General features: G+C 40.5%; 1 protein-coding gene across 1 annotated transcript in view; it reads left to right on the forward strand.

The window, feature by feature from the left end:
* The window catches only part of LOC118814441 (complement C1q-like protein 2), a 40801-nt gene extending 26295 nt beyond the window's left edge, over positions 1 to 14506 (forward strand). The window contains exons 3-6 of the mRNA XM_036580052.1: positions 8745 to 8807; positions 11317 to 11379; positions 12091 to 12216; positions 13334 to 14506. Coding sequence (XP_036435945.1) covers positions 8745 to 8807; positions 11317 to 11379; positions 12091 to 12216; positions 13334 to 13620 — 539 coding nt within the window. The 3' untranslated portion in view covers positions 13621 to 14506. The remainder of the gene's footprint in view (positions 1 to 8744; positions 8808 to 11316; positions 11380 to 12090; positions 12217 to 13333) is intronic.
* Positions 14507 to 14947: the final 441 nt, after the last annotated feature.

Raw genomic sequence — 14947 nt, forward strand, 5'->3', positions numbered from 1 at the left:
TATAGTAAGTGGAGCTGATAAAATGGACAATGAGAGTAGAAACAAGGAGGTGGTCAGAATGTGTATGGTACACTCACAGATCTCTCCACACTCATCTGGAGGCTTTCTTAGAGTTTTCTGTTAATCATGGATTTCTAGCTCAGAGTATTTTAGGACGGAGCTTCAGGCCAGTTCACATTTTTGTCCGTTGTCAGTGCCAAACATACTATTCACATGCTGTAAAGCTCTGACTGCCTGGATCAGACATGTTGGAGGCTACGGCCATCAAAATGTGGACTGACCTGAGGTCCCATAGGACTGGTCTGAGGACATCTGTCCTCAAATACACTGGCATTTTTTAAAATTTGGAATCTCTATTCAGAAGTTAATAGTTATTGTTTTCAATAATATAAAACAATTTGTTTTCAGATAAATTAACAATATGATTCTAATATGGTAGTTTTTACCAACTTCCAGTTTTCAAATAATTGGTATGACAGAGATTGAAATTTTGGTGACACTTTATAATAACAGGCCCTAACAAACAACAACTTGATAATAATCTACTAGTTTCTTAATGACTGATAATTTATGGCACCATTTATTAAATCAAAATGATATTTTTTTAAAGGGAATATCTGCCAAGACCAATGTGATTATGATGTCATTATGTTTCTATACTGTTTAGCATACATCATACTTCAAAAGCAGAGATCAAATCTTGAAGCAGAAAAAGAGACAGATTAGTAGTGTAATTCTATATTACAAATGAATATTAATTCATATATTAATAATATGAATTTTAATTCATATAAATTATATATATAGGTGTAGTACCTGCCATCGTCGCCAGAGGTTCTGGTTTTTGTGATCATGATACTGTGCTTTGAATAAACGGGACCTATTTTTCACAAAGACAGTAACTAAATAAAAAATAGTTTTGTTTTTGCAGAACCACTTGAATTTTTCTTGCGGACCACTAAAGTTCTAGAAAGTGTTTTTATTCCACTCATTTATTGCTGAGTATTAAATTCAAATACTCATGTGTCCATAATTGGATTGACGTGCAAACACAAGAAAGCATACAAAACCGAACTGTATTTGACTATAACAACATGCTGGGTTTTTTTCAGTGGGTTTTCCCTCAGAGTTTAACATACATCTTATTCAATGATGTGGCAGAATTTGCACAAAGTAAAATGTTGAACATTTTTCTTGGCGATTGTTCAAAGTCAACGTGCGCTCAAAGCACTCAGCGGATGAAGCGCCGTTCAACATGACTGTCAAAGATGCACCGTCTTTCTCCATTGTTGAGGACGAGGGCTTCAGGGCTTTTGTTAATAAGCTTAACCCACATTACATTATGCCTACCAGGAAGACACTGAAGATTGTGGTGGTGAAAATATATGCATAGGAAAAAGAGAAAGCCATGGCAGAGGCCCAAAATCTAAATTCTGTTTGCCTTACTGCTCACATGTAGACATCTGCAAACAGGGATGCTCATCTGGGAGTTGCATTATGTTCCTCTGCAGTCAAATCAGTCTTCTGTTCTTCTTGGTGTGACCAGATTTCCTACAGCTCACCGTGATCCTGTGTGTTCTCTCGCTATCCTGTTCTGTTCTCTCACTACACAATCAATTGTAATTGTACAATCGTTCACCGAAAAATTCGACATACTTCACAGTGACTGTATAAATTTCCACTTTACAATAAGTGTTCCTGTGCAGTCGTAATGTAGGTAGTGAAACTGCAGATTGAGATGTGCTGTGTAAAATACTGGCCCATTAAAGCCAGAACTTTGGTTAACATGTCACAACACAGGCACGCTACTACAGCCAGCTAAACGTGAGCAAAGTTGGTGATTCCTGTTCAGATGCAGTGGACACACTCTGATAATGTCGTAATTACAAATCAGAAAAGTCTTTTTAGAGAGGCAACAGTTCATACCAATGTAATTACCCTCATTCTCTTGCATATGTGGAATTATATAAGAGAAAATTTGGAGACGTTTTAAGTGCCTGAAAAAACTAGATTGAATAATTTCAGCTCTATACAAGTCAAAGCGAAATGAAACAACATTCCTCCAGGACCAACACAGGAACACAAGTGCAAGACAACACAATAAACACAGTGCAGACAATACAGTACAATAAATAAACACGAAAGACTTACAATGAATACAGAACAGAGCACAGGCAGCACACGGTGCTGAGAGTATGTGGAGCTGTGCAGAGGAGGATGGTACACACTATGACATTAACAGATTAGCACATAGCCTAGCTTATATAAGCATAGCAGTCACTGAGGTTGCAGCCAGAACAGCAATGGTATACAGTGTTTGGTTGATGCAGTAATTCTAGCAGCTAACATTGTTAAAGTGAAGCAAAATGTGCAAAAAATACAAGTCAGATATTGTTGTGGAAATAAAATGTGCAAAATGCAGGTAGTTAGATCTGCAGTCATATCAAATGAAGTATTTTAGTGAAATGCAGTAATCATATTTACTCCAGACATAATTTGGAACTGCGAGAAGTGGGGAGTGAGTCAGTCTCATATTGTCATGTATATGTGTGTGTGTGGGTCTGTGTGGGTGTCCTTCAATTCAGTATGTGGGAGATTAGGAATCTGATGGCTTGTGGAAAGAAACTGTTTCCACAAGCCCGAATGCTGCGGTACCTTCTTCCAGATGGCCGAAGAGAGAACTGTTTGTGTGAGGGGTGTGTGGGGTCGGTCACAATGCTAGTGCCTTTTCGGATGCAGCGTGTGGTGTAAATGTCCGTGATGGAGGGGAGAGAGACCATGATGATCTTTTCCACTGTCCACACTATTTGCTCGAGGGTCTTGCAGCCAGAGATGGTGCAATTGCCAAACCAGGCCGTAATACAGCTGCTCAGGATGCTCTCTCTAGTGCCTCTGTAGAAGATGGTAAGGATGGTGGGTGGGAGATGAGCTTTCCTTAACTTCCGCAGGAAATAAAGATGCTGCTGGGCTCTATTGGTTATGAAGCTGGTGTTCAGGGTCCAGGTGAGGTTCTCCGCTAGGAAGAAGGAAGATGAAACTTGGTGCTTGCAACGATCTCCACAGGGGAGTTGTTAATGGTGAGCGGAGAGTGGTCACTCTGGGCTCTCCTGAAGTCAACAACCATCTGCTTAGTTTTGTCCACATTGAGACAGGTTGTTGGTTCTGCACCAGTCCGTTAGCTGCTGCACCTCCTCTCTGTATGCTGACTCATCATTCTTACAGTCCGTCATCAGTGAACTTGATGATGTGGTTTGAGCTGTGAACAGCGAGTGCCCTGAGGGGCACTGGTGCTCAGCATGGTGGTGCTGGAGATGTTGTTACCAATCCTGACTAATTGTAGTAAGAAAGCCCTGGATACAATTACAGAGGGAGGTGTTCAGGCCCAGCAGGCTCAGCTTTCCAACGAGATGCCGAGGAATGCTGGAGTTGAACGTTGAACTGAAGTCTGTGAACAGCATTCTGACACAAAGTGTCCTTTTTCTCAAGATGAGTGAGGGCCAGATGAAGAGTGGTGGCTATGGTGTCATTTGTAGAGCGGTTGGATCGATATGCGAACTGCAGAGGGTCTAGTGAAGGAGACAGCTGGGTCTTGATGTGCCTCATTACGAGCCTCTCGAAGCACTTCATGATGATGGGTGTGAGTTCAATGGGACGATATTCATTGAGGCAAGACACTGGCGATTTCTTCGGCACGGGGGCAATGGTGGTGGCCTTGAAGCATGCTAGAACAATGACGCTGCTTAGCGAGATGTTAAAGATGTCCCGCTAGCTGGTCTGCACATTCCCTGAGCACTCAGTCAGGAATGTTGTCTGGTCCAGCAGCCTTCTGTGGGTTAACTTTGCACAGAGTTTTCCTCACTTCAGCAGTGGACAGGCACAGTAATTGGTTGGGTTGGGTGGTATTTCCTGCTGCCATGTTATTCTGTGCTTCAAACCATGCATAGAAATCATTCAGTGCATCTAGCAGGGAGGCATCACTGTCGCAGGAGCCTAATTCCCCTTCCCCACGTGCCGCGTGTTAACGGTTCTGTAACATCAATGCATTCACAGATATAGCCAGTCACCGATGCTGTATATTCAAGAGATGGTTCCTGCTGACCAGGTTTTCACCTGCTTCTGGACTGATTTGAAGCATCTGACAAGTGGTCTGTCTGTGTTTATCAGCATTACAGAAATGTGGTCTGAGTAGCCGAGCCGGGGGCAGGGTTTGCCCCATATGCCTCGGAAATGTTAGTGTAAACAAAATTCAGCGTGTTCGTCCCTCTCGTTGCAAAGCTCATGTGTTGGTGTAATTTTGGGAGCGCTGACCTGAGATCTGTGTGATTACCAGCGACAATAAACAGTAAGTCCGGTTGCTTGTTCTGCAGTTTGCTGACGGCTCCATACAGTTCACACACTGCCTCCTTGGCGTTCGTGCTGGGGGGGATATAAACCGCTGCTATGAACACGGAGGGGAATTCCCGCAGTAGGTAAAATGGTCTACATCTAACAATCACAAACTCAAAAATGCAGCAGTCCCTGAACTCTCGCTGGGTAGTCCACTGCAGCCTGATGTAGTCCAGTTTATTGTCTAAGTATAGCCGGTTGACTAGGGTTAGCTTTTAGCCTAACACGGACCCCAGCGTTCTTCCCACGTTTCTGCCTCCTCGCGCAGCGCTTTTGGCGCCTTCCCTCATCAGGATGCACCGAGGACTGCCGGGTGCGAGTAGGCCCCGGCAAGCTTTGTTCTCCTAGCAAACTGAGCTCACGAAGCTTCTGCAGCAGGTCTTTAAGGTTGGTTTCTGTCTGTTTCCTTATCTGTAGCAGGGTCTGGCAGTGGTGAACAAAAGTTGTGGTGGCTTCCATGTACTTGTGTCGGAAAGAACACGAAACTTAAACTAATAAAACAGAAATAGCACCGTTAGTCGGACCCAGTGTTACCGTGCCGCCATCTTGGATTCAAGACGCTATGGATTGCTAGTGCCTGCCATGTTCATAACTGGCGTTAGGTCATCAGAAGTTTCGAAAAGGTTTTATGAGATATAAGCAGCTGTGGTATAGCCATAGACTTAACGGCTGTCTCTGTTTATCTCAGTACGAGACGCTACGCAGCCCTGACTACCAGAGTAACTTTGACTTCTTGAGATGTTCAGGTTTGCAGCTCGGAGAAAAACCTGAGAATTTATGAGAGTAATTAACAGATAATGTTTGCAAAATGTAAACCCCATGATTAATTCTTCACTTGGACTTCTAGTACTGTCATTAGCTAAATCAGCATGCTTTAGTCTGTTTCCAGTCGCTGCTCAGTTTAGGCTTTAGGCTGTATAGTTGGTGATATTAGTGATTAAATGAGAAATATTTTGTGTTACTTACTAATAACATACTACAACCTGCATGAGAAAATTGACTGTAAACCAGCATATTGATGGTATAGCATCATGTAGCTAACATTATTAAGAAGTCAGCAGGTACATTAGGCTGAATTTTGTCTCATTAACTGTATAAGTAGCTCCCGTTAGCTGGGGGTTTGGTACAGACAGACTTTTATGACGTGTGTTTAATGTGTGCTTTTTTTTATTTAATAAATAGTTCAATAATTAATTAAGTATGTACAAGTTTTGGGGGGTTCCCCTTTAATACTACCTCTTCCTTCTTGGCTTTGTGGTTATCTTGTCTTGACTTGATCTGTTGACTTTCTCACCTGGATCCTGCTCTCTGTCATCCTGTGAGTCTCCATCCTGTTCTCTCACTTCAGCTGATGCCCGTCCCTCCTCTTCTCCCTCTCTCATCTTTATATTTTCCACATAAAAGTCCCTTGAAATTCAAAATATAAATAGAAATGTTTCTCATATCTAGTGATTTGTCTGAACAGGATAACAATAGGAGTTGTACAGAAGTGGGGAAGTTCAGAGTAGACTATTATAAAAGTTCATTTGGAAGCCCTGTGAGTTTTACTATTTGTTTTTTTTAATCTGCCACTTAGTCAAATTCTTTTAAAAAAGTAACCATAAAGGAGTCATAGCACATCTGTAATTGTTTATATATCAAACAGACATAAACTGTTATGCATTAGTTCAGATATATATATATATATATATATATATATATATATATATAAATATATATATATAGATCAACATTTATTTTGGAATTTTATTTTTTGTGATGGTATCTTTTGATGAAGGGACTGGCTTAAGACTTTAACACAAAATAAATAACAAAGAATAGAAACAAAAGTGTAATCTATATAAAGGTATATGAAAATGTATGCTGTATGGCTTTTATATATTAAATAAACCGAGCCTTATGCGTTCATTTACAATCTTGATCTTGTGTTTCTAAGATCTTGTGAGCCTAAGAGTGTTTTTGAATGTCAGTCATTCCTAGCAAACTGTGGAGTTCACATAGAGGTGAATAGAGGTGCACTCTACAGTTAAATAGAGTTAGACTCTATTTCTGAATAGAGGTGAACTGTACAATCAAATAGTTAGACTCTACTTCTGAATAGAGGTGCACTCTACAACTGAATAGAGATGACTGAATAGAGATGAACTCTACAACCGAATAGAGATTAACTCTACAACCGAATAGAGTTGGACTCTACAACCGAATAGAGGTGTACTTTACAACCGAATAGAGTGGACTCTACAACCGAATAGAGGTGGACTCTACAACCGAATAGAGGTGCACTCTACATTCGAATAGATGTGTACTCTACAACCGAATAGAGGTGCACTCTACAACTGAATAGAGGTGGACTCTACAACCGAATAGAGGTGTACTCTACAACCTCATAGAGGTGTACTCTACAACCTCATAGATGTGTACTCTACAACCGAATAGAGATGTACTCTACAACCGAAAAGAGGTGCACTTTACAACCTAAAAAAGGTGCACTCTACATTCAAATAGAGGTGTACTCTACAACCTAAAAAAGGTGCACTCTACATTCGAAAAGAGTTAGACTCTACAACCGAACAGAGATGAACTCTACCACCAAATAGAGATGAACTCTACAACCGAACAATGATGCGGACAATGGTGTCTATTAACATCCCTACCGAGTGAGTTTGTTTCACCCGATTAGACTCTGGGGAGACGTAGCTGCTGAGACTCATTTTTCTCCATGAGCATGATGTTGACTTCCTATTCCTCAACCTCTATTAAAAATTTCCATCCAAACTTAAAAGCAGCAGCAGTACAATGTAACAGCAGATCCATTTAAGGTGGAATGATACATTTAAACATGACTTTGGCTAACTTTTCTCCTCTCTCTGGTAACTGACAAATGTGGGTGATGGCTTCACAAAAGAGTTCGCATATGTGTCCCCCCCTAAAGGCCCCCTCCCCCCTCCCCTTTTGGATGGCTCATCCACATAGCTGAACCTTGCCATAGTTCTGAGTGGGTTAGGGTTGGGTTAGGGTTCACTTCAGACCAAGAAAGGATTTGGTGTTTTTTTTTTTTTTTTTTTAAAGAGCCCAATCAGAACTCACTGGAGCCAGTGCCCCGTGGCCCCACCCCTGATGCCGCCCCTCCATCATCTCCTTATACAGCTGCTCTGTTGGTGTGTGCATCTCAGACCTGTATCAGTAAGAAACAGTCAGACACTGAGAGAGAAGAAAACGAGTAACCATGCTGATGGAGAGAACTGCTGTTGTCATTGTTGCTCTGATGATGCTGTTGCAACACAGCCTGCAGGACACCGAGGTTTCAGTGAAGTCACTGGCTTGCTCTGCTGAACTGAAGCAGCTTAAAGATCTGGTCTTTCAGCAAGGACTCATTTTGACTGAGCTCAAAGTGAGCAACATGGAGAAAGACAACTCAGGTGACTAAAATACCTAAATCTCTCACTTTCCAGTACAACACACCAACTTTGGAGAGTGAAATGATTTTAATGCTTTTTTTCTTGGTTCTTGTTGGTTCTGTTAAATCTGATAATACGCATGAATACAGTCTTTACATGACGGCAAACGCAGAATTAATCATAAAATTAAATTCTGATGTTTGATTTGTGCTGCATTCTGTAGAAGACTTGATACAGTAAAGACACTGTTGGGGCTCTTCATCTTCGTTAGTAGTTATTTTGTGATAGCAGGGACCCAATGGGATGAACTGACTTGGAGTCAAATAAAAAATAACATTACAACCATTTTAAAGTGAAATTGTAATCTCTTATATTTTGGCTATTTTAATCAAAACAGGTTTGAGGAGACAGATGGAGAGTTTGACGAAAAGAGAATAAAGGTAAGAGATCTTCCACATAACTTACAAGTTATTAACAGCTTTCTGGTCAAAAACATTGGCTGCTCTACATGTTCTTAAAGGAGTAGTTCAGCAAAACAAACAAACAAAAAAAAACACATGGTTTTAATTTGAAGTCACTTCAAACTGGGTCCTAAATCACATCAACAGAACTGCGCTACCTTAATGAAGACCTGAAAGTGATTTGAGCAGGTTGAGAGAAGTTTTGGGGATGTATTTACAGAAAAGATTTGGGTGACTATTGATCCTAGTGTTTTTTAGCAACGTTAGCATCCTAGCTTCAGTGCGAAACTAAAGAAGCACAATTTGGACACTGTGTCTTGGCTGAATGACCACAGGTGGAGTAAATGTAATTTTTCGTTGAACTATCCCTTTAAGAAAGAAGTGTCACTCTAACCTAACACTGAAAATCATTTATTTGAAGGAATGATTACTTTCTGAGGACGACATGCAGCCAGATATTGAGGATCTTAAAAGGCTTTGCTTTTTTTTTCCCCCCAAGCACAAGCAGTTGCGCTCTCAGCCATGAAGAGGGAACTGGAACAACTGAAGAAAGCGAGTGCAGGTAAATGAATTCGTCATCACTTGTACTGAAACAGAAAGATGATATGAAGAGCTGTTTTGAAAGTAGTGTGGACTTGAATCTCCTACACTCTTAAAAATGCTGGTTCTTCAAGGGTTAAGAAAACTGTTCTATATAGAACCATGAACACTCAAAGAACCCATGATTAAAGGGTTCAATATCAAGCTTATAGCAGTAGAAAAACCCTTTTTGTTGCTATATAGAAACCTTTTCAAAAAGATTCTCTATGGAGCCATCAACATATTCTCCATCAATCTGAACAACCATGTCACAATGAAAAGGACACTTTAATCATACAAAGGGCTCTTGTTCATGATTCATTTTCTTTACTAAGGAACCTTTGAGGAACCATCATTTTTAACTGTGTAGGGCTGGCCTGAAAACCACTGTACAGGCTTTGAATATTTGTTGATATTTGGGAATGTTTACTCAGGGTTGGGATAGCTACTGAAAAATTAGTAGCTCGCTACTTTGTAGGTACTTTCCCAAAATTTGTTCCCAATTTAGCTACTTTTCCAGAAAAAGTAGTGCACTATTTTTAGCTACTTTCAAAGCGTGATTGTCAAAATGTTTATCTCCACCTGACACACCAAACAAGCCCAACTGTAAACAAGACACTGCAGTTAATCCTGTGCCAGATAGAGACATACAATTGAAAAGCTGCAAATATATAAAAAGTGAGTTTAAGTGTAACCAACAGTCAAACTTACACAACCAAAGGCGTGATATCCAACAAACTTTTAGACTAAGTAAAGTCAAAGTCAATCATTCCAGGTTTTCCTAACAAAAATCAACAAAAACAACTGAATACAAACCAAACGATTTAGTGCAAAGCATTGACAACTGTTGAAATAAAACTGCTCCAATCTAAACATTTCAGCAAGATATACAGCCATGACATTCAGTGTCCCTTTAAACTTCAGCAACACTTAAGCCTCATAATCCTCATCAGTGACCCTGGCGCTGTTTGGGGTGAGAATCAGGCCTGAATAAACTCTCCACTGCTGCAGAGCTGCTGTGGCTCCACAGCAGAACGCTGGAGTTAACCCCTAACTGCTAATTCACCAACCTTTAACACTGAAGACTGACGCGCAGACTGCTGGACACACGGCAACGCAGACAACTTCGCCTCGCTACTAGCTAACGAAATGGCAAAGATAAAGATTTAAGACGAACATTGATAATTTGGAGACAAATGGACTTATTTGCATTTATAAGCTCTCAGCTGGTTTCCTGATACATTTAATCTGCAAAAAGTCAAGTGACTGAAGTTGCTTCTCTTTCGCCAGCTTCTCGTTCAAATTGTCCCGTTCCACCTTAAATGGCGCAGCAGTACATTCTGACGCCTCAGGCACCATTTAAGGTGCAACGGAAAAATTCGAAGAAGAAGCTGGCGAATGACAAGTGACTTCAGCCTCATAAAAAGTCAAACGTTGAGAGACGTTTTACAAGAAACTCGAGAAAATCGGCTACAGCTGACCTACACACTAAGTCTGCGTTTTTCGTTTATAGAATATTTTTATCCTATGCTGGCACATCAGCACATACTGAGACATATTTACAGCCAAGATGGCAAAACGGACATAAAATATTGTGGCTCCCAAGGTGGTTTCATTTCTGTTGAAAGGACAAAATGCCTCTTCTTAACATTTTGGTTGTGACCCCTGAGCTAAGCCTGCTAGTAAGGGGTGATCAGCGCGTGGGGGCAGCGCGTGACCGTTTGCTCAAACTGAACTGTCCGCGGCTCAGTCAGGATTACACAGTTGCCACAGGCCCAGTTAACGACCGCATTGTGTGGGTCAGATTTTGCGTGGATCGCCTGAAGCCTGTAGTGACAATTGTAGTGAAAATTTTCACTATAGCTACACAAAAATTTGTAGGTGCTACAGCTTTTAGCTACATAAAACTGTAGCGGCTACAGCTATTAGCTACAAAACAAGTAGCTACATAACTACTCCCCCATCCCTGTGTTTACTCAAACAATTGTTCTCAAAATCCCTTTGATGAATCACCTGATGAAACAGATATGGTTCCATTTTAATCAGTGAAGGCTCCTTAGCTCAGCCTGCCTGATGTCTTGGTCTGGTTTCCTCCCATAAAAGGTGTGATGATACCTCCAAAGGTGTGATGCACCAAACAGCCTGCTAGCTTGTTAGGAAGGTAAGGCTGTTTCCCAATACTCCTTATCCTGGCCTGCATCTTATAGCTTGTGATGTAGACAGTAGATCCTTGTGAAGTTAAATCCTCTGCCTGCATTGCTTTCGTGCTAAAAAGGCTCTCATGTCTGCTGTGGTTGTGGCTGTTTGATTAAGAGATGGAAAATAGCATCATTACGGAAAGCAGGGTCGCTGTATCTTGAGGTTATGAATACAGAAATACTGAAAAATCACAGAGGAATGATTACATTTTGAGGACAACATGCAGCCAGACTCTGTTTTAGCATCTAGAGATGTTGAAGATCTTAAAAGGCTTTGCTTTTGTTTGTTCCAAGCACAAGCGAGCGCGGTCTCGGCCATGAAGACTGATCTACTCACACTGAAGACCAAGAGTGCAGGTAAATGCAAATTCATGCTTCCTCAGCTAATATCGATTGTGTCCAAACGTGAACCAAGCAAGAGCTGTTTTCAAAGTAGTTTCCACATACAGTTGTGTGCAAAAGTTACAGGTTTTATTTGATTTTTGAGGTAAAAAGATGTAAACACCATCTCTGCAGCAAACTATAAAAAATAAGTTTTTTTCATTGCAAATATTAATGCACAGGTACATTTAATTTTATAAAGTTAAGGAAATAAAATAGTTTAGGACGCCCCACTAATTCAGTCCTCAGTTACACCTCTTTTGGAAGATATCACAGCTTACAAATGCTTTCTGTAGCCAGTTAGGGGTCTTTCTGATCTTGTTTTAGAGGAAATTTCACCCACCCTTCTTTACAGAACACAGGCACGGCAAATTTAAGATGTACCCACAGATTTTCAGTAATGTTGAAGTCCGGGGAGCCAGCCCAAAAGCCTGTTTTATGAAGTAATTGTTATACAATGCAGAAGCCAGCCTCTTTTCTGCTTCAGCTTTGCCTTTTTTATTGTGGGTGTTTTTTGCTGCAGAGGTTGTCTTTACTTCTTTTCAACAAAATATTACATTTTGATAAGGGTGCCCAGACTTTTGCATATAATTTTCCCTTTTGTAAGCACTCTGCTTAATCCATAGATTCAGCCATAGATTGGCTTTTTTTTTAGGGGTTTTAACTCTTTGTATTCTTATATTATAGGGAAGGTGGCTTTCTCAGCTGCTTTAGGCCTGCCTGCAGGACTGAGAGGCCCAATTAATGCTGAGACTACTCTGGTCTACAAAAATGTCCTAACAAACATTGGAAATGCCTACAACCCATCTACAGGTACAGTTACAAAATGAACGCAAACAAAAGGGGAGTAATCAAAATGCACACTGATTAATTTAATGTGTCTAATAGGTCAAAACACAATATGCTTCAGTGAATACCAATGATGTAATAACTATCATAGTAACAGTGTTGATAGCTGTGATTCTACAAACCTTAGTTGCAAAATAGCTGGGACCGTATGACAATCTGGATGGTCCTGTTCTTCTTTGGCCCAGAGAACAGGACGTCCATTATTACCATAAACAATCTGAAAGAAATGGTCTGATGCACAGTGGAAATGTCTATTGGGGTCTGATGAGTCAGAATGTTCATGGAAATAATGGACGTCATGTTGTCCAGACCAAAGAAGAAAAGGAGCATCCAGATTGTTACCAGTATAAAGTGGGTCAATTGCTCATCTGTGAGAGCAAAAACAATGCTAGAAGATATACAGTTGATTTAGAGCAACATATGCTACCTTGTAGACAGTGTCCCATTCAGGGACATCCATGTTTATTTCAACATGACGGGGACAACAAGGCAAAAATGTTCTGCACATGTTACAACAGCATGGCTGCGTAATCAGAGAGGGCTTTTGTGCAGTCCAGAACTTCCCCCACTGAAAACGTGTGGCTCATTATGATGTACTAAATACAAAAACTAAGGCCTCGTACAGTTTAACTGATGAAGAGTTGGAAAAATCTGCTTTCAAAAATTGCTCAGTTAGTGTCCACACGGTTTGGTGCGAATATATGCAAACCATGAACAGTAAGGACAGAGCATACTAAGCCAGTTCTGTACACACTATATGGTGAGTTGGTGTTTTCCTGTAGTGAGAATTTAAAAAAAAATCCAAAATGTTTCAATCTCTGTTTATTAACATCATTTTTAATACTAGAAGTTACATTTAGCAACATGTCTTATGCCTAATGAAAACAAGAACATGGCTCATGCAACCGGATTTCAGATTTTGGTTTTTATTCCACTGTTATAATTTCCTCTGCTCTAAAATCCCCTGATCAGATTTCAGACCTTGATAATTATCGTGAAACACCTGTATTATGGTTCCAGTCACTGGAATTGAGAAGCTCTGGAACATGCTGCCTTAACCTGTGTGTCTCTCTTGCTGCAGGGATCTTTACAGCTCCATTCAGAGGGGTCTACTATATTCGCTTCACAGCTGGTGTGTATGACAACAACAAGAAAAATATAGGACTGAATCTGTACAAAAACGGACAGCATCTGCTGCATTTGGGTGAAAACAGCATTGACGGAATAGCTAAGCATGTCTCGAGTGGAGTCACTCTGGTTCTGGCGGCGGGAGATCGTGTGTACACCCGCCTGCCAGCAAACTACGTGGTCTGGGATGATTCGCTCTTCCGCACTAGTTTCAGCGGCTTCCTCCTCTTCCTCATGTGAAAGATGGAAAGGCCAAGTGATAAAATTACTAGGAGGCTTGTCTTACTGTGGCTTTTACTGTTTTGATTAACTACTTAATCAGTTATCAATATTCAGTGCTGATTAACCAGCTGTGAAATCATTTAACCTGCTTTGTCATTTTGGGTAAAGGGACTTTCACTTATATGATAGAAATGCCGCAGAGAATGTCTAATGAGGAGAATTGCTTCCCTGAAGTGTCCTTTGGGTTTGTCAGACACTAGAGGGCGCCCTTGAGTGAGTCCAAATTTAATAGATTCCGTTTGTATAAACAAGTTGTGTGTAAAATCTTAATTTTAAAAGCTTAATCATCATCAGACAGAAAAAAATAATTAATGTTCTAAACAAAAAAATAGCACAAAACATTTTAATGTTGTCATTTGAACTCCAGTTATAGGAGTTTCTAAAAGTGCCTCCTGTACATTCATGATGTAGGTGAGCGCAGACTGCTTCACTCAGTCAATAAGGTGATCAGCTCACCAACCAATCAGCATGCAATAGCAATAATGCCAACCAATCAGCACTCGCTAGCAACAATGCTAACCAATACGCACTCAGTTGCAGTAATACTAACCAATCAGCACTGAGTAGCACTAATGCTAATGTTCTACTGGCCAAAACCTGTTTGCTGCAAAAAAACAAAAAGTTACTGGTAAATTTTCTTTGATTTTTTTTAATGGAATACATTTAAGCTGTTTAGCTCTATTCACCCCCATTCATTGAGGACTCACTTGCTGGTGCCCTCTAGTGTTTTGCTTTTAAAGTGGCTCTGATACTACATTACGATTTTTACCTTTGCTTTGACTCTTGTGCATCTTCTGCGTACTGAAATTGCACATACTCTGAATAAAACTATGCATACCACAAACTCACTGAGTGGAAATCTATAAAATGCCCACAGTAAACTGCACAGAATAAGGCTGAACAGCACATAAGCTCTTCCCAGTGACAATGCAAATGTCATAACTTACCAGAGGGACCGAAACTCATCACATTATAAGGAGTGGTTTAAAGGATAAGTTACAAAATATGAGAAGACCAAGGTGCAAAATACAGAGGGTCCTGGGGGGTCCAGGACCTCCTAATTAATCTCTTGGACCCCAGAATTTTGGGAGTCCCTGAAAATGAACTTATTATGAAGTTATGCTGTTCATTAGGGAAAAATAGACACTCAAATACAAATTCAGGGAAATTCATTGTTTATCCTACTTCACAATCAGCGAGCTTCTGTCTTTAATATTCTTAACTATCTGTGCCGCACTGGTCTGCCTCAGGGTGGCGCTGTAGTAAACTAGTTCACGCTGTTGAT

Source organism: Colossoma macropomum, unplaced genomic scaffold, assembly GCF_904425465.1.
Source record: "Colossoma macropomum unplaced genomic scaffold, Colossoma_macropomum, whole genome shotgun sequence".
NCBI lineage: Eukaryota > Metazoa > Chordata > Actinopteri > Characiformes > Serrasalmidae > Colossoma > Colossoma macropomum.